Here is a 27,925-nt window from a genome sequence, read left to right on the forward strand (position 1 = left end):
TGGAAGAGTTGCCCCCAGCAGTGGGAAGCTACGGTGGGGGGGGGGGGGCAGGGGGGTTCCTGCGGACAAGGGATGGCCTGAGTGGGGCCCAGGACAGGTGAGGTAACCAGCACACTGTGGTGGGAAGCAGCTCTGAGTTCAGTGGACAGTCCTAGATCCCAATGGACACGTGAGGAACCCAAGTCCCACACGGATGCCGTGCACCAAGCTGGGGCCAGGTGAAGCTGGGGTGGTGGGGGGTGGGGGAGCAGGCAACAGGATTTGACCTTCACTGTAATCCTCCCACTCTGTCCTCCAAAGACAGAAGAGCATGAGGGGTCAGGGGGAGGGTCTGGCTGTTCCTCAGTTTCCTCATCTGCAAAATGGGGGGAGGTCCTCTAGCTGGGAGGTGTCTGGGAAGCATCCACAGTGCACCATCAACACTGCCTGCGTGACCAAAGAGGGGTGGTCCAGGCAGTGAGCCCCCCCCCCAATATGCTCGCTTTCCTGCCTGGAAAAGGTACAGTGCAAGGACCCCAGAGCCAGCCGAGGTGGGTCCCCCCTTCCCCGCCCTGCTTGCGGGGGGCCTCAGCTCCTCAGCTTTAACGTCAGATCAGCTGTGGTTCCCTGAGCTCGTGGGTCCATAAAGGAGCCGGAATCACATGTCTGAGCCAGTGGGAGTGTGCCCTCCTTCCTAAGTCTGCACGTGTGTGTGCGTGTGCCCAGGGGCCTCCGTGCCTCCAAGGCGGTCCCTGTACCTGCCCTATGGGGCTGAGTGGCTGGGGAGCCACCTCCCCGCCATGGGCCACTGTATGACAGGACACGGTCTTATCGGTCCGCCACATCCTAGTGGCTTTAATTTGCCTTTCTTCAGGTCACAGGTGAGGTCAGGTACATTTTAAAACACAGAAGGCATTTCCTAGCTGTGGCGCTCTAATGGCCAGGCCTTCCAGAGCTGGTGTGACTTGTGTCTTTCTCTGGAGGATGATTCCCAGGAAGGGAGAGTCCCAACAGAGAGGGCGGGACCCCCGCCTAACTGGCCAGCCGTGGGCGGGCAGTCTGTCTGGTGGAGGGTTGCGATGCCCTCGTCTCCTCCTATGCCTGGGAAGCTCCCAGACCTCCGTTTGGGGCAGGAAGCAATGAGGTCACTTGCCTCGGAGGCCACCCCCAGTTGGTGGACAGCCTTGCTGGGTTTTCTTTTTTTAATTGAGAGGAAATTCAATTAAAGTGACAGGAAATGAACCACTGAAAGTGAACAATTCGGTGGCACATGGCGCATTCACCGTGCTGTGAAGGGACCACCTCAGTCTGCTTCCAGAACTTTGCCATCACCCCAGAAGGAGACCCCATCCCCATCAGCTGCCACTCCCTCTGCCCCTCCCCCAGCCCCTGGCAACCACCCACCCGTCTACTTCCGGTCTTTATGAACTCACCTGTCCTGGACATTTCATATAAATGCAATCATGCATCGTGTAGCATTTTGTGTCTGGGTTCTTTTACTCCCCCGCATGTCAGTGCTTTATTTCTTGTTATGGCCAAGCAAGAGTCCACTGGAGGTGTCGTTAACCTTAAATTTAAACAGCCGGTTATTTTACCAGCAAAACCGGTTTCTTTGGGAACAGCAGGGGAACCACAATTTGGGGACGTGCAGGCTGCATGTTCATGTTCAATAAACAAGGGAGAGGCGCGTTATTTTATGAGAAGGAGGGAGTTGGGAGGGCTTGTTTTGAACTAAAGTCTGTTGGAGAGAAGCAGGAGTTCAGGGTGATGATGGTTCATCATTGGCTAAGTTACTGGGGTAGTCAGTTTCTTGTAGGAGATGCCGGGTCCTGTTTCCTGTTGGGGTCTGTAAGCTCATGATTCTTTCCTTGTTGAGAATTCTTCCTTTGGGGCTTTGACACTTCTCCCATTGCGGAAAATAATCAGACCTGCCAGAGGCCAAGTGCACTCGGAGAAGCAGGAGAACTCGGATTTATTTTACGCCGGTGGACCCAGATGAGCTTGAGCTCCAGGTTCTGGGCACCTGGCAACGGAGTTATAGGGATTTTATAGGGCGCTGCAGGCAGTCAGGTTCCAAGGGCTATGCTGACTGCTGGCAGGTAGGTTTAAACTGGGGGAGTGGGGGCTGCTTTAGGCGAGAACAGTAGAGCAGGGAGCCTATGGCAGGAAGCCTGTTTACAGAAGCAGAAACAGCTGCTTATCTTTTGCTCCCAATAGGGGGCTTCTGATTATCTCTTGCTTATTAGTAGTAATTTTCCATCTTCTTCACTTCCTATAATTGACGTTGAGAGATAGGACTCCCCTACTCACTTTCTGTGAGGTCTCTCTTTATGAATTTTCACATTTCCCCATTTGAATCAAGCTCTTCCTTCAAAGGCAAGAGTGGGGTCTTCTTGGAGTGGGTGTGTGGCTCTGTTGGTTAAACATCCAACTCTTGATCTCAGCTCAGGCCATGATCTCAGGGTCATGAGATCGAGCCCCACATCCAGGTTTTGTGCTCAGAGGGGCATCTGCTTCTCTCTCTCTCTCCCTCTGCCCTTCCACCAACTCTCTCTCTCTCTCAAATAAGTAAATCTTAAAGGTCAGGTTTTCTTAGTTCAGAAACTTTGTATCCCTTGATGTCAGAAAGGCTCTTTCCTAGATGCCATGCCCCATAACTACCCAAAGGTCAATTACACAGAACAGAAAACTACCGAGGTCACATTGGAGAAGCAAGTGTGGGTCTCAGGAGAACACTCGGGCATTTCCCATGTGTGGTCCATATTTATCAAGATCGTAAGCACTGCAGATCGTCTCCTTAGTGGGTACGTCATTCTTACAAAGGTTTGACAGGCAGCAGTTACAGAAATCAAAAGTAACAACTCCAAACTCTATGATGGCTCTAAACCAGGACCCTAGATCTGAGAGTTGCCAACTGAAAATACTGATGGGCCCTAATCCAGATGGGAGAAAAGTGCTCTCTATGGAGCCAAACCGGGAGTCACATTCACATCCCCCTCCCAGAAGTCCCTACTTAAAGGGGCCATGACAGCAGAATCCTGACTACCACTGGAGTGCCCTGAGGAATTATTTGGGGAAAATTGGGGATATGCATTTGGGAAGATACAGTGCAGGCATAAACAAGAGATAGTAGCTAATGAATTTTTTGGCAAAACAGCAACACTTCAAACACATACTAAACGGTACCGGGGCGCCTGGGTGGCTCAGTGGGTTAAAGCCTCTGCCTTTCGCTCAGGTCATGATCCCAGGGTCCTGGGATCGAGCCCCGCATCGGGCTCTCTGCTTGGCAGGGAGCCTGCTTCCTCCTCTCTCTCTCTCTGCCTGCCTCGCTCCTTACTTGTGATCTCTATCTGTCAAATAAGTAAATAAAATCTTTAAAAAAAATAAAAAATAAAAAATAAAAAAATAAATGGTACCGATGTGTGCCTGGGTGGCTCAGTTGGTTGGGCGACTGCCTTCAGCTCAGGTCATTTTCCTGGGAGTCCCAGGATCAAGTCCTATGTTGGGCTCCCTACTCAGCGGGGAGTCTGCTTCTCCCTCTGACCCTCCCCCGTCTCATGCTCTCTCTCTCTTTCTCTCTCTCTCTCAAATAAAGTCTTTAAATAAAAACAATAAATAGACGGTACTGTTACCTCCAAAGAACTGTTTGGAAACAAATGCTCTCCAATAACACAGCCGGCAAGTTTGCAAGTTCTGACGCCGTGAAGTCGGTCAACAGTTCACAAGAAAGAAAAGACTTTGGTGAATTTTCTTTTATTTTTTAAAATTTTTTAGACTTTATTTACTTAATTGAGAAGGAGAGACACAGCAAGAGAGGGAACACAAGCAGGAGGAGTGGGAGAGGGAGAAGGCTTCCTGCTGAGCAGAGAGCCCATTGCGGGGCTCGATCCCAGGATTTCGGGATCATGACCCGAGCCTCAGGCAGAGGCTTAACGACCAAGCCACCCAGGCATCCCGACTTTGGTGAATTCTGAACCTTCTAACCCTTCAGAAAAAGCAAGTGAGGAGCACCTGAGTAGTTCAGGTCATGATCCCAGGGTCCTAGGATCAAGTCCCACATCGGGCTCCCTGCTTGGCATTGGGGGGGGGGGGGTTCGTGTGCTTCTCCCTCTACCTCTCCCTCTGTGCTCTCCCTCTCTCTCAAATGAATAAATAAAATCGGGGCACCTGGGTGGCTCAGTGGGTTAAGCCTCTGCCTTCAGCTCAGGTCATGATCTCAGGATCCTGGGATCAGGCCCCACATGGGGCTCTCTGCTTGGCGGGGTGCCTACTTGTGATCTCTGTCTGTCAAATAAATAAAATCTTAAAAAAATTAAATTAAAAAATGAATAAATAAAATCTGAAAAAAGAAAAAGCAAGTGAAAACTTAATTTGTTACTGGATCATTATGAAACCATTTATGAAGGTCCATTTTCAAAAGAAGAGGTTTCCCCCGTTTCGCAAGGACTTCAGAAATGCAGATGAGGGCACTGTCTTTCCATGAAATAAAGGAAAAACATCAGTCTGGGTTGCGCCAGACATCTTGGGGAAGCTGCCTTGGCAGATGGCGTCAGCTTCAGTTCTGGGAAATCTTTACTTACTCATCACCACGTGGCACACAGACCCAGCGAGGGCTTGGTGCTTTCTTCAGATCCGTCACGTGAATCCAAGAGTCTGTTCTCTGGACTTTGGTGGCATGAGGAAGATTAGCGGTGCCTGAGGAGGTCCTATCGAACGAGGTTGAAGGGAGCCTTTCTGGAGGGTTCTTTTCCAATAGATGAGATCACCAGCATGCAAGGTGTGATTCTCAAGGTCATCACTCTCCACCCCACCCCCCAGGAAGTATACTGTGAAAGATTGCTCTGCTGAAGCATTTTTTTAAAAAGATTTTATTTATTTATTTATTTATTTATTTGACAGAGACACAGTGAGAGAGGGAACACGAGCAGGGCGAGTAGGAGATGGAGAAGCAGGCTTCCCGATGAGCAGGGAGCCTGATGCAGGGCTCGATCCCAGGTCTTCAGGATCATGACCCGAGCCAAAGGCAGATGCCTAATAACTGAGCAACCCAGGCACCCCTAAAGCATTTTTGTTGTTGTTGTTGTTGTTTAAGAGAAAGAGAGACAGTGCAGGAGCCGAGGAGGATGGGCAAAGGGAGAGGGAGAGGGAGAGAATCTCAAGCAGCTCCAAGCTCAGTGCAGAGCCCAACTCGGGGTGGTAATCCCGGGACCCTGAGATCATGACCTGGCTGAGAACAAGAGTCAGATGCCTAAACCTACTGACCCACCCAGGCGGCCCTAGCATGGTTATTTTTTCATCCAAGCAATTAGGACTTTACAATATTGAAGTCTATCTCCTTTATCAACTGTAGGGCAAAAGAGGCAGGAGTCAAGAGGACATCCTATGACCATCTCCGGGGTGAGAGTCTAGGAGTTCCAATGGGGGTGCAACAGAGATTTCAAAAGACCAATGGGAATGCTTTCAGCCAAGGCATTTGGAGGGTCCCTACAAATTCTGTGGTCCTAAACAGTCTTTTTCTTTTTCCTTTTTTTAAAAAAACTGAGCTCTATAGACAATGTGAGGCTTGAACTCATGACCCTGAAATCCAGAGTCACATGGTCTACAGACTCAGCCAGCCAGGCACCCCTTAAGTTAATGAGGCTGTCAGTGTGCTTGGACTAACCCTGAGATTTGGGGACGGTATGCCCCATGAACGTAAAGCCAGCCCCTGTCTGGTTAAAATAGGTTCCCCGATCGCTAGGAAGTTCCAGAGGAGTTTCAGGGAGAGACAATCTTTTCTAAACCAGCTTTTAGCCACAGAAGAGACAGTGGCCTGTCTACGAGGGAAAGCTTCCGTCCAGTGAGAAATATACAAACCATGACTAAAACAGATTTATACCCACGAGACAAGGAAGCTCTAGGAAATCATTTGTGCAAACAGGTTTCCCAGGACTGTACTTCGAAGAGGTGAGATGAGCTAAGTAAGTACTCGTTGTGGCCTTATTACTATGTCCCCACCAACACGGGCTCAGTGATGCTCTCCCTGTGTCAGCGGACCAATGGGTTAATGCATATACAGCAGTAAGTACTGGGACTTTTACTAGGTAGGGCTGAACTGTTATTTGATCCAAACCAGAGTTCTCTCTTTTTATCAAACCAACAATTATTATTAGATTTCCAAATATTGTTTTTCCTTTTCTGGGGCCAGTTATTGGATGCCTCTGTTCAGTTTTGGGTTTTTTTTTTTTTTTTTTTTTTTGCGGGGGGGCAGCATTTCTTTCTTTCTTTTTTTAAAGATTTTATTTATTTATTTGACAGAAGGAGATCACAAGTAGGCAGAGAGGCAGGCAGAGAGAGGGGGAAGCAGGCTCCCTGCTGAGCAGAGAGCCCGATGCGGGGTGGGGGGGGCGGGGAGGGGCTCCATCCCAGGACCCCAGGATCATGACCTGAGCTGAAGGCAGAGGCTTTAACCCACTGAGCCACCCAGGTGCCCCGGTTTTTTTTGTGTTTGTTTCCAAATTATCATTTGGGAGAACATCTCTCTGGACCATAACAGAGGTTTGGCAATTGGCTTCCCGGAGAGCAGCATTTGGGGCAGAAATATCAGTAAGATGGTGTATTTTGGCCTCCAGGGAGACGAGTCTGGGATCTTACTAATGGCCAGAGCAACCGATAAAATATGGCGTCTAATACATATTGGACGTAGGAGCCATTTTGAATTGTTCTCCTGTTGGAGGGAAGGGAACTTTGCTGGTTCTAGAACATCGCAAAGTTACGGGCTACCCTGAATGCGTCCTGACATATGTATGGAGGTAAATGTTTGCAGTTTTGCCCTTGGCCAAAAATACAAGGAGGGACTCTGTGAGACTATTTCTTCAGTGGCCTTAGCTCAAAGGGCAGTGGCCGGAAAGGGCTCTGTGGCCAGCGGGATGTCCCCAGGCTGCCGGTATGGCTGTCGGCTCTAATACCCTCTGGGTGGATGACGGTCCCTGGGATGAGGGAACAGAAGGCAAGCTGAGGGCAAAGTGTAAGGTGACACCCCTCGGATCCCCGCCCCCCCAGGTGGGGGGTGTGTGACATTCCTCGGGCACTCCAGGCTGCCCTAAAACTAAGGGAAGGGAAAACAAAGAGTTAACTCATATTTTCCTCCCGGAAACCCCCAACTGTCTTAAGGTTCGTGCTTTACTAGAGGGAAAAAAGACTTGAACTTGACAATAGCCAGGCCCCCAGGATCCTGAGAGCCTTCTTTAGCATATAAAAATATCCTTTAGCATATAAAAATATCCTTTTAAAAACCTGGGTGGCTCAGTGGGTTAAAGCCTCTGCCTTCGGCTCAGGTCATGATCCCAGTATCCTGGGATCGAGCCCCGCATCGGGCTCTCTGCCCCGCAGAGAGCCTGCTTCCTCCTCTCTCTGCCTGCCTCTCTGCCTAGTTGTGATTTCTCTCTGTCAAATAAATAAAATATTTTTTAAAAATCCTTTAAAAAAAACACTCCCTTTTTCCTGACCTCCCACAGCTCCAAAGTACATAATCAGTCGTCCCTCACAACCCAGGACAGCGTCTCTTTCTGTTCACAGATCCCGGATCCCGTCCCCCTGCTTTAATATAATCACCTCCTTACACAAAAGACGTCCCAAGGATTCTTTCTTGACCGTTGGACCTCACCAGCATTCTGGAACTGCATCACCCGTATTGCTGGATGAGCAGACCAAGGGCACCCCCGTCCCCCTCGCAAATAAACATGCAAAAAATTAAGTAGATAATGAGGATGACCTAGGGCAAGGGGCTTTTTTTTTTTTAAAGATTTTATTTATTTACTCGACAGAGAGAGAGATCACAAGCAGGCAGAGAGAGAGGGGGAAGCAGGCTCCCCGAAGAGCAGGGAGCCCGATGCGGGAACTAGATCCCAGGACCCTGAGGCCATAACCTGAGTCGAAGGCAGAGGCTTACCCACTGAGCCACCCAGAGGCCCAGCAAGGGGCTTTAATAGGCTTTTCTTTAAAGCCTCAAAGACTATGTCACCCCTGTCTTTCCAAACAATAGGGTTTGGACTATCATATTTTATTTTATATTAAAGATTTTATTTATTTATTTGACGGGGGGGGGCACACACAAGCAGGGGGAGCAGGAGAGGGAAAAGCAGGCTTCCCCACGGAGCAGGAAGTCCAATGCCCAATGCCCGAGGTGCCCTGGGAGTTAGGCTGATTATCAGTTGGAGACTTTGTCCATAAAGAGGATGGTAACTGATCCCACAGGGACAAACGATCAGGGTCCACAGGCTCGGCTATCAGCTATCGTGTTGTCAGAAAGCAAATAAAAGATAGCAAAGGTTTTGGGCCCCTGGGTGGCCCAAACTGCCGAGTCTGACTTTTCAGTTTGGCTGAGGCCATGATCTCAGGATCTTGAGATCAAGACACAGAGAGATGCACTCCCAAACTGGAGAGGGGGTTCTCTGAGTCAATTAAGAGGGGAAGAACCCTGCCTCTGGGAATTAGAAAGGGCATCAGAAAGGCTTGCTAGGAGACAGAAGGCACCTGGAGCACTTACACTGGTAACAATCTTTTTTCTAATATTCTAGCCCTCGGCGATAATAGAAAATAGGGGGGATGGGGGAACGTTCATTTGCTGGAGTTGAAAATTGAGAATTGGGGTGCCTGGGTGGCTCAGTCGTTAAGCGTCTGCCTTGGGCTCAGGTCAGGATCCCAGGGTCTTAGGATGGAGCCCCGTGTGGGGTTCCCTGCCCAGCCCGGAGACTGCTTCTCCCCCTGCCTGCAGCTCCCCCTGCCTGCGCATGCTCTCTCTGTCAAAATAAAATCTTTTTAAAAATAGGAGAAAAAATTGAGAATTAACGGACTTCCTTCTAGGTGACTGATCTAAGATGCAAGCGAACTGGTTTGCCAAATTCACTAAATCTGGAATGGAGATAGTTTCCCATTCCATCCTGGTCCTTTTAACTAGAAGGAGAAAGATCCCAGTTCAGCCCATTAATAAAGAGTTAAATGCTACCCAGGTGGATTCAACATCTAAAAGAGGACCAGATTGGTCTTTATTTTTTTAAAGATTTTATTTATTTATATGAGAAAGCAAGAGAGAGCACGGTGAGAAAGCATGAGCACGGTGGTGGGGAGTGTGGGGGTGGGAGCCAGAGTCGAGCCGGGAAGCCTGATGTGGGGCTCAATCCCAGGACCCCAAGGTCATGACCTGAGCCTAAGGCAGACACTTAATCCACTAAACCACCCAGGTGCCCCCCAGAATTTTCTTTTTTTTTTTAATATTTTATTTGACAGAGAGAAATCACAACTAGGCAGAGAGGCAGGCAGAGAGAGAGGAGGAAGCAGGCTTCCCGCGGAGCAGAGAGCCCGATGTGGGGCTCCATCCCAGGACCCTGAGACCATGACCTGAGCCAAAGGCAGAGGCCCTAACCCACTGAGCCACCCAGGCGCCCCAGCCCCAGAATTTTCTTTAAAGACAATTTGAAATTGACTCTAAAGGTCATGAATTAGTTCACCAGGCTTTTGTGTGTGAGCCTGAACTTTGTTCCACAAGCTACCAGAGTTGCTCAGTGGAGATTTCCAGCAAGTGTTTAGCATCTAGCCAAAAGTGAGGAGTCTGTTTCTCTAAATCCCTTTCAGGTTGTTCCATTCCGGCTAGTTTATCCAGTGTTTGGCCTGGCCCTCACCAACAAGCAGGTGTCCTAATTGGTTTAAATCTCAGAAGCCAGCTTGGTAAGTTTGAATAACCAGGTTAAATTCTTCAGCAGACCAATGGGGGTCCTCAGTCGCCTTAGGAAACTGACTAGCTCACAGTTCAGCCTTAGTCCCGGGAACTGTAAGAAATTGGCGGTTTCTTTTGTTCCTCAGAATACTAACCTTAAAAAGGCAGGGGTGTGTGTGTGTTAAAGATTTTATGTATTTAGTTTTTTTTTTTAAAGATTTTATTTATTTATTTGACAGAGATCACAGGTAGGCAGAGAGGCAGCCAGAGAGAGGAAGGGAAGCAGGCTCCCCACTGAGCAGAGAGCCAGATGCGGGGCTCGATCCCAGGACCACGACCCGAGCCGAAGGCAGAGGCTTTAACGCACTGAGCCACCCAGGTACCCTATTTATTTAGTTTTGAGAGAGAGAGATCACAAGTAGGCAGAACAGCAGGCAGAGGGAGAGGGGGAAGCAAGCTTCCCAAGGCAGGATTTGATCCCAGGACCCTGTGATCATGACCTGAGCCGAAGGCAGACAGACGCTTAATCAACTGAGCCACCCAGTGCCCTGAGGTTTTCCTCTATTAATTTTCACAGAGTACACACCACACTTTGTTCATCTATTCATCTATTGATGGACACTTGGGTTGTTTCCACCTTTTGGCTTTGATGAACAGTGCTGCCGTGAACGGTGTGTACAACGATTTGTCCGAACACTTGTTTTCAATTCTCTTGGGTAGATACCTGGGTCATAAGATACTTCTAGCCCAAATCTGAACCCAGGCCCTCTAGCACCATAATCTGCCCTGGAAGATTTTGGGGCCCCTCCTGCTGTTTCCGTGCTTCCACCTTCTGACCTGGCAGGCCTCAGTTTCCCCGAGTGAGCAGGGCCGGGTGTGCCCCAGCTCACTTCCTCCACCATCACTCTGAATGCATCAGGAGAGTAGCATAAGTTTCCAGGGCAAAGGGTGCAGGGAGTGCCTGTTGTGGAGGGGATGAAAGGGACACTCCCTCCAGATCAGACTGGTGGTTCCACCTCCTTGTGGGGCCCATAAACTCAGGGGTGTGGTAGGCCCCACAAGGCAGGGAGGAACTTAAGCTGAAGCCTGAGCGGTGTCCCCCTCTGGGGGAGTGGGGCGCGGAGAACTGACTTCAACAGGCTCCCAAGTTCAGCATTTTTCGTGGCAAGAAAGCGTGTGCACCTGCTGTCGCTTCCACCCGAAATGCCCACGTTGGGTGTAGTGACATTTGATGCAATCGCCCTTCATACCCACAGAGTATAGATCGTGCCCTTGCCCTGTGTTGACCCTGCTTCCCTGACCTCCCCCAACTGGAGGGGCCCGGGCTTAGATCCTCCATTTTACACAGGAAGAAGCTGAGGCACCCAGGACCCCCCCCCCCTTTTCCTCTGGAAGAAGTAGGGATGGGGGAGGAGGCAGGCGGTAACTAGAACCACCACGAGGTTCACACCTATGGATCTGGATCCCCCCCCCCCCCAGACCTCCTGACCCTAACACGTCTAGACTAGAAATTTCTAGAGACTCAGACGCAACACGGAGCAGGATCCGAATCTTCAACAACCCCAACCTGCAAAAGCTTCATATCTGACTTCCAACTTCCAGAACCTTTCCCATCCGGAGGGCTGTGGGCTCAGGACAGGTTTTAGGGTTCTGGAATCTTCGAACCCCTTGTAGAGATCTGAAGAGCCCCTGGATTCATCCTGCCTCCCTGTTCCCCCTCCAATCATTTCTTCAGCAAACACACTTTAGATCACCCCTCCAAAGGACTCCGCGCCAGGGAATGGGAAGGCGCTGCTTTCACATCTTCAGCCGCAGGGAGCTCACGCCCCAGCCTCTTGGGTGGAGTGAGCCCCAAGAGGTGAAGAGGAAAGCTGCGGTGGGAGCTGGCCCGCAGAGGTGAGGGGCGGGGTCGAGAATGGAAGGAGGGAGAGGTGGGCGGGGTGAACTTCTACTGGGCCACAGAGAAGCTCAGCGGGTTTGGAGAGGGGGGCCTGGCGGGAGGTAAGGCCAGGAGGAGGAGGCAGGAAGGAGCCAGACCTGGGTGGGCGCTCACGCTCAGGTGAAACTTTCCACCTGCTCGCAGCCCGGAGGAGCTGAGATAAGAGGTCGAAGGCTGGGCCGTCGCTTGGGGTGAGTGTTGGGGGCCCCTGAGGATCTGGCGGAGGGTAGGGGAGGAGAGGATCGGGGTTCCAGGGAAACCCCGGCAGGTCCCTGGGGTCAGGTCTCCGCCGCGTTTACCCCCAAGATGCCGGGAGATCCTGGAGCGGCGGGTCTCAGAAACCCCGTTGCCCTCGCCCATCGGCAATAGTAGTCGCCAGCGAGCGTTTCCAAGGCCGGCTCGAGCCCGGCAGGGAAGGAAGTCGCTCCCGGCACCGTCCGGCCGCTGCGACGGACGTCCCTGGACCTCTGCCCCTGCCACCACGCCCGCCTCTCAGGCTAGGGCAGAATCAGGATGGAGAAGTGGAGGGTGCTGTCTGCTCTCCGGCCGTTACTGTTACTGTTCTTCGCGTGGAGATGGTTAGCGCGCTGATTGGGAAGATCCGGCAGAAACAGCACCCTGGTCTCCCCAGGTTGGGTTTTGTATTGAATCCAGGGGACCACTGCTGACCCCCAGCCTTGCCGGGCGCTGGGCCAACGTTCCTACCTGGGGACCTCAGCTCATGGCTTCCCCTAGGGTTCAGTTTCGCCCCCTGTTCAGCTGTGGCAGAGCTGTGTGGCTCAGGCAGCGTCCTCCTGGGTTTTGAACATGCCTCGGTTTCCCCTCCCTGACTATTACAGTGACCAGCTTCCATGAGGGTGCCTGAGATGTTCAGCCGGTGGAAGCTTTTATGGGGGGGCTTGTGGCCCCCTGGGGGAACCTCAAGTAAGTGACTTTGGGTCTCTGAGCTCCTGTTTACCTCTGGGTCAAGGGGGACTTGTACCTGACTGTCTGTGCCTCTTAGTGGGTACCCAGGGAAGGACAGCTGTCACCATAACTATATTAATAATAATAATAATAATTATTATTATTATTATTATTATTATATCACGAGCCACCATTCCAGGTTCCTGACCAACTTTCCCTCTGGGTCAGAGTTTTGTTTTTTTCCCATGGTCACTTTTCAGATGGGGAAACTGAGCCCCCCACTCCCCCACCCCACCCCACCGGAGCCTCCCGTAGTCCAGATCTGGGCCCAGGGGGAGCTGCTCAGATTGGAGCTGGGTCTGGGACTACAACTTCCTTCCACAGCCCTGTTGGTTCCTAAGGCTGTCACCCTGCCAGGCAGGGCTGAGGAGTCTAGAGAAAGAGGTGTGGACCCTGGGACAGGCAGCTGGGCCCCCACTTGACCTAGGTGACCAGATTACGTTTATTCATCCCTGCCCACCCCCACACCTAGGGTGTGGTGATTCCTGCCAGGTACTGGGTGTGGGAGGACCAAGAAGGGGCCTTGGAGCATGAACTTCAAGGAACTCGAGGATTTCAGACAGGTTTCTTTGACCCAGGAACCCAGGGGCAGAACTGGTCAGCCCTAGGGAAGGAGGAAAGGTGTCAACTGGGCGGTTTCTCTTCCTGCCATTGCCTCTGAGGCTCAGAGTGGGGCAGCAACTTGTCCCCATCCCCATGGTGAGAGGAGACCCATTGTGGTCCCTCCTCCAGCTGAAAGCCTGGCTCTGCTTGATTGCTTCCTCCCCATGATGGGGAGCTCACTACCGACATAGCAAACTGAAGGAAACCCCTCCTTACCACCACCAGGTGGTGGTTAAAGGCAGAGATTGGGCTCCCACTTGACCTTCCTTGAATAAGTTCCTTGGATGAGCTCTCTGTGCCTCAGTTTCCCTATCCATAAAAAAAAAAAAAAAAACCGAGGCTAAAAAGCCCTACCTTCCGGCTCAGGTGTGGTGGGTAGAGGAACAGCTGGAGGAAAGGCCACACACAGGACTGCTGGGTTAACTTTAATCCTGATGAGTTGGTGGCTCATTGTGCTCTCATTTGTGGTGTTTATCTTTACAAGAGAGAAATAATGTAAAGGGGCAGGGCCCCAGCACAAGGCCTGGAGGAGGGATCCGAGCAGCGTGAAGGTGTGGGGGTCTTTCAGGCGTCCCCACAGACAGAGCCCAGGAGGCCTCAGTTCCTCCAGCTGGGAAATGAGTCCAGATATGCCCTTTGGAGACTCAGCAAGGGCCAGGCCTGGCATTTAGTTAGGGGCATCCGTCGGGCCCCAGATCCCCACCCGGATCCATCCCAGGTACCATGAGCAGTTTCTGAGGAGGTGGGCTCCCCAGGGTCAGTTGCTTCAAATGAGTCACACTTGATGAGCCCAGAGAACTAGAAACAGAAGTCAAAGGTCTAAAGGCCATGTATCAATCACCCCATCCCTACCCCTGCCCCACCTTTTTCCACAACCTATCTTTGCATAAAATCAGCTTCTGCCTTCTGCTCCCTGCTCCAGGGGAAGCCTGCCTCCCCCTCTCCCATTTCTCTTGCTTATGTTCCCTCTCTTGCTGTCTCTCTCTGTCAAATAAATAAAATCTTTTAAAAAAGAAAAAGAATCAGCTTGCTCACCTCAGGGTCTAGCCAGAAGGAATGATCTTGACTGGGCTTTTTCCTCTTCTCTCTTCTCTCTCTCTTTTTTTTCCCTTCCGTTTATAAAAGGAGTTTATGATCCTTGCCAAAAGGATCCATCATTACTGGCAGGCGTAGCTGGTACGAACAGGTGAGGGATCACCCTTGGGTCCAGCAGGTTGAGGTTCAAATCCTAGCAAGGGCTCTCGGCCTCAGTTGGCTGTGGGACCCATGTTGTGGGGGCAGGGGGGCTCCGCCTTTCTGCACCCAGCTCACCCACCTGGTAACTGGAGACCAGCCCTGTCCACCAGGGCTCAGTGAATCACAGGGCTTGTCTACAGGCCAGGCAGGGGCTCACACTGTCTCCTGCAAAACACCTTCTCCCCAAAACTATCTTATTCACTGTCTCTCTGTCTTACCCCCCCCCCCAACCCTGTTTGTACATCAGCTATGGGAGCACAGGCCTTTCTTGCAGACATTCTAGGCTGCATGTCCAGAACCTAGACCAGGGCATGGCCCCCACTAGAGTCTAGGTGCTCAGTGCTGGCTCAGAACGGTCATGAACATGCACGTGACAATGGTCACTGACGCTGATGTTATTGTCACCGTCGGCGTATCGTCAGTGTGTGCTTTGGAGTAAAGGCCCGCATTTGGTCCTACGGCCTTTCTCGGGACTCAGGTTGTCATGTGCGCAAATGGGCTTCTCCAGTCACCCCCACCCCTCCCCGTTGCCTTTTGGAGGTTCCAGAATGTTCCATGCTTGTCTCCTTCGAAATCCCAGCTGGGGGCTCTTGGGAAGTACAGAGCCAGGAAGACCACAGCGATGCTGATGTTCAGCACCTGCTGGAAGAATCGGGAGCTGGCCACTGACCCCAGCTGGTTTTGGAGAGGATGCTGTGGCCCAGAGCGGGCTGGGCACTTGTCCCAGGCCGGCCGATGGTCAGTAGGCAGGTCGGGTCTCTCCTGGGAGCTGTGGCAGTGGCCTCAAGGGCATCAGCTCGCAGTCTTCCCCGCTGCTGGGCAAAGGGACATGAGCCCTCGTTTTCCTGATTTCAAAATTGAGACCCAGCGACCGGGCCCACTGGGGTCCCTGGAGCTGGAAGTGAGGTCGGCAGGGGTACGCGGGTGGGTCTGTGTCTAAGGAGCCAGGAGAGTGACTGGGGACTCACCCTCTCCGAGTCTCACTTCCTCATCCTGGAAAATGCGAGTGTCTTGTGGGATATCGCCTCGACTAGATGGGAGCCTCCACGTCCCGCGGGCAGGCCTGTCCTGGTATCGTGCTAGCGCAGAGTGGGTGGGACACATCCGGGCTCTGAGGGGTGAGCAGGTGGGGGACGCGACACGCCTTGGTTGTCAATGGGGGATATAGGCGGAAGATGTAGGATCTGAATCCTGTCGCTAATGAATTCTGTTGAGCGCTTGGCCCCTCTGTACCTCTAGTACCTCATTAATATTCAGTGAATCTGGGGCACCTGGGGGCTCAGTCCGTTCAGCATCTGCCTTCAGCTCAGGTTATGGTCCCGGGGTCCTGGGATCGAGCCCTGCACCCGGCTCCCTGCTTGGCGAGGTATCCGCTTCTCCCTCTGCCCCTTCCCCCGCCCTTGCGTATTCCCTCGCTCTGCTCGCTCGCTCTCAAATAAATAAAATCTTAAAAAAAAAAAAATACTCAGTGTTGGGGCACCTGGGTGGCTCAGTGGGTTAAAGCGTCTGCCTTCGGCTCAGGTCATGATCCCAGGGTCCTGGGATGGAGCCCTGCATCAGGCTCTCTGCTCAGCAGGGAGCCTGCTTCCTCCTCTCTCTCTCTCTGCCTGCCTCTCTGCCTACTTGTGATCTCTGTCAAATAAATAAATAAAATCTTAAAAAAAAATACTCAGTGAATCCTTAATGTTCAGTGCTGTGTGTTTGCAGGGAAGGTGGATAGTCAGTGACAGTACGTTGGTGTCTTGGGGTGGTTTGGTGGCCTGTTCACCTTCCTCATGATGATGCTCGTTCATGCATCACGAATGTGCCTTTCCACTCCTCCTTGTTGCTGGTAAACTATTTCGTGTATGTGCTGGGTGCCTCCTGCATATTCAGCAGGCCATTAACAGTATTTGCTGGCTTCGGGCTTCTTGCTCCTTAAATGCACGGTTTTCCAGTGGTGTGGCTGTTTGGCTCTTCAGGGCATGAGCACCTCTTGGTCCTGTATCAGCCACACACACACATTTGCTAACTGACCGCGACTGAATGGCCGGCATCTCCCAAGGCCCGAAGGGCCCCGGATGGGTCAGCGGCAGCTGTCATTGGCAGTGGGTTTGGGCTGAAATGAGGCAAGAGGAAATCACTAATATGTGGGTCATCATTCATAGGTTTCCCTTGTTCCACAAGCACCGGCAAGTGTCATATGGGGTTGGGAACATGGCTGTTGGGGACAAGATCCTTGGCCCCACCCCGGGGGCTCCAGGCTGGTGGGGGAGATAACAGGAGGGAAATGAGTGGATTTCCTGTGTGCAGTGGTGGTGAGAGCTGCAGAGAAAACCAGAGCCAAGCCAGGGTGTTTTAGGTGGGAGGTCGAGGCCCTTCTAAGAAGGCCCGGGCGGGGGAGGGGCACAGTCTGTTGAGCTGCTGACTTTTGATTTCGGCTCTGCTTCTGATCTCAGGGTGGTGAGATTGAGCCATGCATGGGCTCTGCGCTCAGGGGAGAGTCTGCTTGAGATTCTCTCTCTCCCTCGGCCCCCGCCCCCCACATGTATGTGTGCACATGCGCTCTCTCTCAAACAAATAAATAAATGCTGGGGAAAAAAATTTAAAAAGCAACATTAGATTGAGCCTAAAGATCAAAGAGAATCGGGGGAAGAGCAGGAGTCTGGCAGGTGCAAAGGGCCTGTGGCAGGACTGAAAGAAGCTGAAAAGGCTGGAGCAGCTGGAGCAGACCAGCTGGGGCAGAGGTCATTGGGGGAGGGGAAACAGGGGCTGAGAGGTCCCACACCTGGCAGCTGCAGCCCAGGGAGAGGCTCTTGGGTCTTGAATGTCATGAAACAGATGGCTTTTATGTGTATGTTAGAGGAAGCAGTCTCTGGGTGATAGTGAAATTGCACTGGTGTATGGAAAGCAAACAGGCGGGAACAGGATCAGCTGGTCTGGCAGTGAAGGTACCTTGGAGTCAGCCTGGTTGTCCCTGAACTGTGACTCTGTCCACAGCCACTGTGTCTTATCTGGAGAGAGAAACATTAAGGAGACCCTGCCTCGTGCAAGCAATATAAGGAAGTATTCATCAAACACCTGTTGGGCCTTCCTGGTTCCCTTGCCATTGTGTCCCCACAGCTCTGGTCTGGACACCACACCTGGGTCACCACTGCCCCGTAACATCCCATGGGAAAGGCTCACAGGCTTCTCTGTCTGTTCCTCCTGGTCCTTCCTTCTCCATCCTCCCCACCTGTGTCCGGGGGCTTTAAACATCCATGACCGCCTTCATTCCATTTCCTGAACCCACCCCCTTCCCAGCACCTCGCCGACCAGCTCCTGTCCAGACCCCCAAATATTTCTGGCTGCTTTCCTGCCCCAGCCTCTACACCTGCCCTGATTGTCCTTCTCCACTCCGTGGCCACAGAGGGCTTCTTAAAAGCATATGTCGATCTTCTCCCTCCCCTGCTCACGCACCTTCCATGGCTCCTGTTGCTTCTCTCCTGCAACATAAGAGGTTCTGGGCCTGCTCTAAGTCCTCCCCACCCAGTCCCCTGGCGTGGACTCGCAACCCACATCCTTTCCCTCCTGTCCTCTTGCTGCAGCCACCCTGGTCCCCCTGTATCTGCCTCCAGCCCCTTACATTTGTGGTCTGGCCCTTTGCAACTATGCTCTTCTGGGCCTCTGAACTTGTCACGCCCTCGGCCTAGAATGCCCTTCCCCCAGCGCTCTGCTAATTCCTTACCATCCCTCAGGATGTCCCCAGGCTGATCAGGTCCCCCCACCATGGACCGGGACTTTTCCTTCTCAAGTGTTTATCACTTCGCTACAGCACTCATCACTTCTCCCTGTATTAACGTCGTCAGGGAGGGGCTGATCTCGGCATTGCCTGTTCACAGATTCACTTGGGATGGCCCGGCAGCAGAATGTTGGCTGCCCCGGGCCCCCGGTTCTCTGTCCTTTGTGAGATGTGTAAGTGCATGGTTCCTTGTGACAGATTCTGGAAGGCTCTGAGTTTTGGTTGGGGAATCCCCCAGAAATGCCACATCATGGGAAGGATAGGATAGACAGACTGACGGACCCCACTCATTGGGGTCCTGGGTTCCAGTCTGCTTTATGCTGAGTCTCAGTAGCCCCGTCTGTAAGCAGGGACTCTGGGGACACTAAAGGAGCCAGTATGATGAGCCAAGGTCACCGAGGGGTTGCCACAGGGCCAGTGTGTGCTAAGCCCTTTGACACACAATCCCGTGACCCCATGGCATGTGTGTGTGTGTGTGTTGGGGTCTCAGCACTCCCATGTCCTGATGAGGAACTAGACGGCAAAGGGAAAGTGACTGCTCAGGGTTTCAGGGCAAAGAGGAACCATTCATTCAACAACAAAACTGACCTTTCCCATCCCTGCTCACATACCCTCTATGGCTTCCCCTGACCTAGGAGACAGCCCCACTTCTCAGTCTGGAGTTCAAGGTCTTTACCAGCCAGTTGCTAGCCTCAGAAATCACCCCCTCTCCAAATTTTGCTTTTCATCAGAATAAACTACGGGTGATCCCTTAGAATATGCCTTGTTCGCTTTCCCCTCACGCCTTTGCATTTGCTCTTGCCTTGACCTGAACTCCTCTGCATCCGTCAAAGCCTGAGCTTCAGTATCCTTGTCCCTTCTTCGGGCCCAGCTCTGATCCCATGGGTGTCTGGATTGGTCTCCCCCAGATTGGGAGCTTCTGGGGGGCCAGGCCCAGGGTTGAGGCTTTTCAGGTTCCCCAGACCTATTTGTTGAATAAATGAGTGAGTGAGTGAGTAGTTTCTTATTACGTGCATTTGGGAGAAGAGCCGCTGAGATCCTTCTCAGGACGGAAGGACCTGGAGACAAAGCAGGTCGTTTCTGTGGTGATGTGAGGCACCCCCTGCACACACCCCCCGAAACAACTCCCCATCTATGAATCACGGCTGGTGATTCCCCCAGAGGTATTCCAAACCCACAGACTTTACCAAGTGAGATGCCATTCGGGCTTCTGCAAATCCAGTCGTTCTGCCCAGTGAGAACTGGAGACGGTGGACCACAGAATCTTAGATACGGTCAGGGAATCAGACCCAAGCCGCGAGGAGCTTCTCATCAACTCCCTCGCCCAAGCAAAGGCCCCAGAGTCGCTTGCTCCTGCTCAGTTGCTTGGAGGAAATACTACCAAGAAGCTTCCCCTTCTTGGTGGAGCTGAGCCTCCAAGACCCTTCCCCTGTGGACAGTAAGAACCATAAGGACAGATCAGTGACTACCTAGGGCCTGGGCTGCAGCCCGCAGAGACACCCAGCAAGATTTTACTTATTATTTGCCAGAGGGAGAGAGAGAGAAAGAGAGTAAAAGTACACACGCAGGGGGAGAAGCAGGCTCCCTGCTGAGCAGGCAGCCCAACATGGGACTTGATTCCAGGACCCTGAGATCATGAACTGAGCCAAAATCAGACACCCAACCAGCTGAGCCACCCAGCGCCCTTCCAGAAGTCTTTCTTATGCCTGTCCAGTGTGAGATGTTATGAGGATAGCAACATGACCTTCTTGAGGGCTTAAGGGGCTATGAGTTAGGAAGGGCCTTGGTGGATGGTAAAGGGAAGGGGATCTTGGATGCATTAATAGAGGTCTAGTATAGGGAGGAGGAGAAGTGAACCTTTCTTCCCTGCCTCCAGCTTGAGCTCTCATATGCAAATTAGGAACCTCATGGGGCTGGGAGAGTAGAGTAGCAGAATCCCTCCATTTAATTTTTTTTTTAGATTTATTTATTTATCAGAGAACACAGAGGAAGAGGGAGAAGCAGACTCCCTGCTGAGCAGGGAGCCTGATACAGGGCTCCATCCCAGGGCTCTGGGATCATGACCTGAGCTGAAGACAAATGCTCAACAAACTGAACCACCTGGGCACCCCAGAATCCCTCCATTTAGAGAAACCTGAGACCTGGGGAGAGAAAGTTAGGAATGCTGGTCGCCAACAAAGGGCAAGTATTCCATATGCAAAGCGTTCTTATAAATAAACAAGAAAGGAAAATGCAAGAAAAAGAACATTCATTAATGGAACTAATTAAAACCAAATGATGACCCCAAGAAGTTCTCTTTTGCCCTGATACCCTGGTAAGACTCATTCAGTCATTTCAGTTTTTCTCATAACTTCCCCTCCCCAAAGCCCGAGTTTGGCTGAGTTATAAATATTTGTATTTGCAGAAGTATCTTCCTTTGTTCTGAAACCCTTGTTTGGGACGAACAAAACACATTTCCAGTGAACTGGTCCTTGGCCACTTAAGTTTAATTTTCTATTTAATAGATGTTTAGGGATGCCTGGCTGGCTCAGTGGGTTGGGCGTCTGCCTTCTGCTCCAATCATCATCTCGGGGTCCAGGGATCAAGTCCCACATCAGGCTCCTTGCTCAGTGGGGAGCCTGCTTCTCCTTCTACCTGCTTTGTGCTCTCTCTTCCTCTCTGGCAAATAAATAAATAACATATTTAAAAATAAGGGCACCTGGGTGGCTCAGTGGGTTAAGCCTCTGCCTTCAGCTCAGGTCATGATCTCAGGATCGGGGCTCCATGCTCCGTGGGGAGTCTGCTTGTCCCACTCCCTCTGCCTCTCCCCCTGCTCATGTGTGCACACGCGCACACGCTCTCTCTCTCTCAAATAAATAAAATGTTTTAAATAAATAAATAAAATTTTACAGATCGTTCATGAGAGTGTCTCTTGCTCAGGAGTTTGGTTCTGAGGCGTGCCATTGTTTTACAGGATCTATGGGTCTCCCGCCACAGGTGTGGCCCAAGAGAACACAGTGGCATTTTTAGTCTGATTTGTGGTGACGTCATCTTTCTGTTACAGCTTGTGTGTGGTTTTCCTAACCTTGAAGCTTGGCGATCTGCCCAGTTTTCCCCGGGAGCACTCCTTTCCCCGGCATCCATCCTGGACTCGGTCTTCTCCTCAGCTCAGGAAAATGCCCTTCGAGGATTCAGGGCATTCTTGTATTGCATTCACAGTTTCACACCAAGATTATTTGCCTTTTCGGGTCTCCCAGACCTGTCCTCCAGCAGATGAAGCCCCAGGGCGGGCAGCTCAATCGGGATGTCCCAGGAACGAGACAGGCCCTATGGCCCCCGCATACAGGGTTCTGACACTGCTTAGTCTCTGCTGGCTCATTGCACCTGCCGTTCCCGCCCCTGGGACCTTTCACCCAGACCTCAGCCCTGAATGGCTTTTCTGTGCCATTCATATCCAGCTTAAATGTCATCCAGACCTCAAAATCCAACTGCCACCCAACTACATTTCCTCCTGTGGCTTTCGTCACCTTGTATCATTTCTTTACTTCTTCTTTTTTTTTTTTTTTGGAAGATTTTATTTATTCATTTGACAGAGAGAGACACTTCGAGGAGGGAACACAAGCAGGGGGAGTGGGAGAGGGAGAAGCAGGCTTCCCACTGAGCAAGGAGTCTGACGTGGGGCTTGATCCCAGGACCCAGGAATTATGACCCAAGCTGAAGGCAGACGCCCAACGACTGAGCCACCCAGGCACCCCACTTCCTATCATCTCATTGAGGTTTTAATTAATGCTTGTTGCCTCTCCTCCGACGTGCCGAGCATGATTCTAGGGCCTGGTGATAACGTGGTGAACGAGACATGTCGCAGGGAGCTCAAGTTCGGGTGGGGGAGATGAAGGTGAAATAAGACATGTTAAAAGTTTTTATCATGTATTTTAGGAGGGGAGAGGTGCTATGGGAGGAAAAAAATGTAAAACATGGTTGGGGATCAGGGAACTATTGTGTCCTGAGGACTCCTTCCTGAGAAAGAGACATTGGAAGAAAGAGAAGAAGTGAGGGAGGGAACCATGCACACAAACAGAATCAAGAGTATTCCAACCAAAGGGAAGAGCCTGTGCAAAAGTCCTGAGGCAGGATCGTGCCCAGCATGCTCAAGGCTGAAATCCCCACAACAGCACTCTTACATGGGGTTAATTCTCCCCAGTCCACATGGAGGCTCAGAGAGGTCAAACTTCTTTCCCAACGTCACACCGCAGAACCTGTGCGGTAGGATCTGAGCCCTGTCTCTGGGAGACAGCTCGCTGGAGAGACTTGGCCAGGCAGTGTTCAGTGACAGCAGTGGGTGTGTTGGGGAAATGGCCTCATGGGTCCAGGAGGAAAGCCCTATTCCCACCTCTGGATGGCAATGGGAAGCCATTCTCTTCTTTGCTTCCAGGCAGTAGCCGGGTGGGGGTGCCTGGGGAGGAGAGAGCCTTCCAGAACCCACTGACTGCGTCACCTTTTCCAGGTGCCAGTGGGAAGAACAGAGAGACCCCAGAAGAGCACAGACATCCCACGGCAGCCCGAGGTAAGCTTGAGCTGCACATATATATTCCATAAATCCTTGTGGCATGCCCCCTCAGTGCCACATGCTGGCAGCTCCCTTCCTGCTTGCACAATCCTGGGAGCTGGAGATGGCTCAGATGCCCCCTTTTTACAGCCAAGGAAACTGAGGCCCAGGTTATGGAGGGCACACAGCCAGAAGGTGATGGAATTGGAATTGAAACCCAGGAACTGGGCTCTAGAGTCTGCACCTGTCTGGGTGAGTCAGTAAGTGTTTGAGAATGGCTAAGTCCTGCCTTGGGTCTAATCCACTACTTGCCTGGTGCTGGAAAACAGACCTTCAGGCTTAGGGCTGAGAAATAGTGCAGACACTACCTCTCCAGACAAAAGGACATTAAGGGAATCCAGGGAAGCCGGGGAAAGGGACACTGGAAGGCTGACCACGGGCTCTGCCTGGATATGGGGAAGGAAAGCTTCTAGAAGCAGGTGACATTAGAGCTGGGGTTTTGAAAGATGAATACGAGTTTGCCAGAGAAAACCTTAATGAATTTACTTTTATTCATAAATTTTATTTGTTCAAACACTCCCTGCTTCCCCCATGTGTCTGCCTCCTGTTGGGCCATGCCAGGACCTTCAAAACTCCCCCAGTTTTAAGAAAGACAAAGCTAAACCCAGACACCCCCATGGGATCAAGCCTGGGCCAGAGGGGTAGATGGAACTAGAGGTGCCAAACAGAACCAGTACCATTCCTGAGGGGTTCAAGAGAACTTTCCAGAGAATAATCATTTAAGATGGGGTTTAAAGGACATAGGAGTTTGGCAAGGAAGACAGCTCTGTTTGAAACCTGCGGGGCCCAAGGGATCTGTGGGGAGCCAGGGGCCATGCTCAGGTCACAGGGCCATCAAAAACAGGCACGAAGAGTGGATGATGGTTTGGATCAGCATTCCAGAAGTTTGGAGCTTCCTGGAGGGGCAGGGGAAAAAGGGAAGCAGGAAAGATCCAGTAGTGATCAGTGATAAAGGAGCAGTTTTTGGCCTCCTTGGGGGAGGCTCCTGGGCCATCTTGGAGGCAGGGACATGAAGAGGACCAGACTGAAAGGATGGATTCTGGGCATGTGGAGTCTGGGACGCTCACCTTGGCGTCTCCATGCCTCAGTCCTCTGTGTAAGTACTTAATCCCCAGCAGGGCCTGGGCAACTGTCGGAGCCAACAAGGGCTGAGCAGGTTGGAGGAGGTTGGGGGGTGCAGGGAGGGGGAGATAGGCAGGGGGATACATTTCAATCCTGCATGGACCTTAGCACCTACGGGGCTAGAGGCCAGGTGTTGGGATCCGCCCGGAGCTCTGGGAAAGCGCTTGGCCCATCCCGGCTCTTCAGTGCCTATTATACTCCTCCCAGGAACCGCCCAGGCTGACCAGGATGAGGTGTCGCAGGTGCTCGCTGACCGAATCCCGCCTGGCTGTAGCTCTGGGCATATTCACGCTCCTAGCCCTCCTCCTCTTCAGTCTGCACGCCTCACCACCCACCTTCCAGAGCCTAGAGAAGCCCCGGGGCAGCCCAGTGGCTTTGGCCTGGCCGGCTCCGCCCTCCCGCCCACCGCCCAGCCCCTGCCTGCCCAACACCTCTGCCGCTGCTCTGCCGAGCTTCGCGGGGCTGCCGCAGCAGGTGCAAGACTTCCTGCTGTATAAACACTGCCGCGACTTCCTGCTGCTGCAAGACGTGCGGCCCGACAAGTGCGCACAGCCTGTCTTCCTGCTGCTGGTCATCAAGTCCTCGCCCAGCAATTACGAGCGCCGGGAGCTGGTGCGGCACACCTGGGGCCGCGAGCGCCTGGTGAAGGGCGTCCAGCTGCGCCTCATCTTCCTGGTGGGCACAGCCGCTAACCCCCTGGAGGCGCGCAAGGTCAACCGGCTGCTGGCGATGGAGGCGCGGGAGCACGGTGACATTCTGCAGTGGGACTTCCATGACTCCTTCTTCAACCTCACGCTCAAACAGGTGGGCCAGTGAGGGGGGTTGGGGGGTGGTCCGCTGGTCAGGGCCACCCATCCTTCCTGCCCGCTCCCCATCACCTCCTCTGATGGGACCCAGGGAACCAGACGTCCCCACCCGCCCCATCCCCCCCCCCCACTTGTCCTGGTGGTGGTCTGAAGTCTTCTAACTGGGCGGGGGGGGGGGGGGGCGGCGGGGGGGGGGCGCAGGAAGAAAGGGCCTGAGGTTACAAGGCCAGCTCCCAGAGCCAGGATCTGGGTTTGAATTCAGGCTCTGCCTCCTACTTGCTGTTTGCCTTTGATAATCATTTACCTCTCTGTGCTCCCTTCTTTCTGGCCAGGGAGGAAATGGCCGGCCTCTGAGGGCTTCTGGAGGGTTTTCAGGAGGTTATTTACAAGGCAGCGGAAGAGCTCCTATAATCTGTGTGGGTGGAGGAGCACTGGACAGGACCACCTTGTTTATTTCTTATTCTCTGACCCCTGAGGACTCCATCTGTGCAGGAGGTGGTCAGGAAAGACCTTTTTTTTTTTTAAATTTTAAAGATTTTATTTATTTATTTGACAGAAATCACAAGTAAGCAGAGAGGCAGGCAGAGAGAGAGGGAAGCAGGCTCCCCACTGAGCAGAGAGCCCGATGCGGGGCTAGATCCTGGGACCCTGGGATCATGACCTGAGCTGAAGGCAGAGGCTTAACCCACTGAGCCACCCAGACACGCAGGAAAGACTTTTTGATGGACAAGGACCCACAGGAAGTGGAGGGAATCCTACTTATTCTTTACAGATAAGGAGTAAGAGTCTCTAGAGACCCACCCAGGCATTGGGGGGGGGGGGTGCCCAGGGCAGGGTCCTGCTCACTGTAGGCACAGAAAAGTCTGGCTCGAGACCTTAAATTGCTACTTTCCTGTTGTGTGACCTTGTTCCCTGGACTCTTTCTGGAGAGCCTCTATCTCCTCATCTGTAAATGAGGTTGATGACCACACCTGCCTCCTAAGCTTGCACGAGGGATTCAAGGCAGCACAGGCATGGAGAACAGAGCTGGGCATGCGGCAAAAGTTATTACAGGGAAGTAGAAGCCGAGGCGGGTCGAGGGCTAGAACCTCTCAACATGCCATGTTCTTCATGCAGAATACAAAAGCACGTAATCAATGTCCGTTGGACAAGCATGAAATCCAGTACCTATGAAGTTATGACCCACAGGAGGTGCTGGGGAGATGACACAGGGAGGGGAGACACAGCCCCCGCCGGGGGGAAGCCTAGAGTCCAGTGGGGAAGGTAGATGCTAAGTAACGATGACACAAGTAATTATTTAACAGCAGTGCTTGGCCAGGCAGAGTCCGAAGGAATAACAATAAATGTAAATGGGACAATTTTCAAACACTTCTTGGTGCTTTACAGAGCATCATTTCCACAGATCCCCAACACCTGCCAGGGGCACGTCCTATGATGAGTTCTGTCTGGAAAGTTGAAAACTTTCCAGAGGCTTAGGGTGGGGCCTCAAACTCAGGCTGGCCTGGCGGCAGTTGTGGGGGAAGAGCCTATCCTCATCTGGGTTGTGGAGGCTCACAGGGACCCCAGGCCGATGGCCCCAGCCCTCCAGCTTTTATGCCCTGTCCACTTCGCCTACAGGTGCTCTTCCTACAATGGCAGGAGACTCGGTGCACCAATGCCAGCTTCGTGCTCAATGGGGACGATGACGTCTTCGCACACACTGACAACATGGTGTCCTACCTGCAGGACCACGATCCTGACCACCACCTCTTTGTGGGGCAGCTGATCCGCAATGTGGGCCCCATCCGGGTTCCCTGGAGCAAGTACTATGTGCCAAAGGAGGTGACCCAGGATGAGCACTACCCACCCTACTGTGGTGGGGGTGGCTTCCTACTGTCCCGTTTCACAGCCGCTGCCCTGCGCCGGGCTGCCGTCACACTGGACCTCTTCCCCATTGACGATGTCTTCCTGGGCATGTGCCTGCAGCAGGAGGGTCTGGAGCCCGCCTCCCACAGTGGGATCCGCACAGTCGGCGTTCACGTCCCCTCGGCCCGCATGTCCTCCTTCGACCCCTGCCTCTACCGGGAACTGCTGCTTGTCCACCGCTTCTTGCCATATGAGATGCTGCTCATGTGGGATGCGCTGAGCCAGCCCAACCTCGCCTGCGGCAAGAAGTTACAGATCTTCTAGGTGGTGTCAGGGCCCCTAGCCTCTAGGCTCTGATCTCCACCCCCATGGAAAGGGGCAGCATCTTCCTCCCTGGCAGGGGAAATCTTCATTCTTCTAAGCAGGTCAGGCATAGGGGAGTGCCAGGAAGGGTTTGATGAGTGCCTAGTCTAGCTGGCAAACTCGTAGATATCTTTCCAAACCCACTGGTACTTGAATCATGTTTCATCATCCTCCCTAGGCTCTCGGCTGAATGGACCGTCTCTTTCTGGGAGCTAATTGCAGAAGCCCCTTTCCTAGGGTTCTGGGTTGCTGCTCCTGCATCGATCCCATCTGAGTCAAGGTCACATTTCCCAGCCCTGATCTTGATCACAGGCTGGACCTTAAAGGCTGACCAGCCCCTCCTTGGTCATACACCTAGAGGGGTTTAGTGGTATGTGAGTTCCAGCCATGGTTCAAGGTCAGTGGAGGAACTTCTAGTTAAAGTGAGCAGTAGTTTTCAGCCTAGGAAAGGAGTTTTGTTCTCAGCCTCCCCAGGGTCTCCATCCACCCGAGATGGCGGAATCGGTCAGAGAAGCCATGAGTGGGACCGCCCCATCCCTGCCGGTGATATCCAGTGCTCTGATGGCTGATGCATTGGGCAGAAGAGGGAAGAAGCTGTGTGACTCAAGTGAAACCAGTTCCAAGTTTCTGGGAGTCCCTAACAGGGCCCAGCCCCCCCACTTATGCTCCCCAAGAATTCAGGGAATGATGTGGGGCCAAAGGGTCTTCACTGGGCCCAAGGTCAGCATACACACTCACCCCAGTGCCCAGAGAAGGGAGAGATTCTGGTCCTTGGGTGTTTCTGAGCTCTAGGAACCCAGGACCAGCCCTTACCTCAGTAAGCCTTTCAGATTGAGGAGATCCAAGCAAAATGGTGACCACCCCCCCCAAAAAAAACCCTGCTGGCTCTGAGTGGATGTCTGGGGCCTGGACTTCCGAGGCATTGGAGTAGTGCTTGGGACGTGGGGACGTGGGGACCCCAGACAGCAGAATGACCACTGGGAAGTGGGTACTCAGGGAATAAAACGTTTTGTGAAGACCTGAGGGT

At 52.5% G+C, this 27,925-nt stretch overlaps 1 protein-coding gene across 4 annotated transcripts; it reads left to right on the forward strand.

Moving 5' to 3' along the window:
- The first annotated feature begins 8,340 nt into the window (after positions 1-8,340).
- On the forward strand, positions 8,341-27,916 carry B3GNT3 (UDP-GlcNAc:betaGal beta-1,3-N-acetylglucosaminyltransferase 3). 4 transcript variants are annotated; one of them, XM_045991417.1, is made up of 6 exons: positions 8,341-8,510; positions 9,592-9,684; positions 11,409-11,569; positions 22,661-22,720; positions 24,092-24,688; positions 26,308-27,916. In XM_045991417.1, exons 5-6 carry the CDS (start codon positions 24,113-24,115, stop codon positions 26,857-26,859), a joined length of 1,128 nt encoding a protein of 375 aa, XP_045847373.1. In that variant the 5' UTR covers positions 8,341-8,510; positions 9,592-9,684; positions 11,409-11,569; positions 22,661-22,720; positions 24,092-24,112; the 3' UTR covers positions 26,860-27,916. The 4 variants fall into 4 exon arrangements, with proteins under 4 accessions (XP_045847373.1, XP_045847374.1, XP_045847372.1 ...); XM_045991416.1 differs by lacking the exons at positions 8,341-8,510; positions 9,592-9,684; positions 11,409-11,569 and adding an exon at positions 11,616-11,803; XM_045991418.1 differs by lacking the exons at positions 8,341-8,510; positions 9,592-9,684; positions 11,409-11,569; positions 22,661-22,720 and adding an exon at positions 11,612-11,803.
- The last annotated feature ends 9 nt before the right edge of the window (positions 27,917-27,925 follow it).

This window comes from Meles meles, chromosome 20 (genome assembly GCF_922984935.1).
Source record: "Meles meles chromosome 20, mMelMel3.1 paternal haplotype, whole genome shotgun sequence".
NCBI classification, from domain to species: Eukaryota; Metazoa; Chordata; class Mammalia; order Carnivora; family Mustelidae; genus Meles; species Meles meles.

Coding starts and splice junctions, on each gene's coding strand:
- B3GNT3 (XM_045991415.1), top strand. CDS start 22,901: ATGGAATTGGAATTGAAACCCAGGAACTGGGCTCTAGAGTCTGCACCT. Junction 22,955..24,091: donor TAGAGTCTGCACCTGTCTGG/GTGAGTCAGTAA, acceptor TACTCCTCCCAG/GAACCGCCCAGGCTGACCAG. Junction 24,689..26,307: donor TCAACCTCACGCTCAAACAG/GTGGGCCAGTGA, acceptor CTTCGCCTACAG/GTGCTCTTCCTACAATGGCA.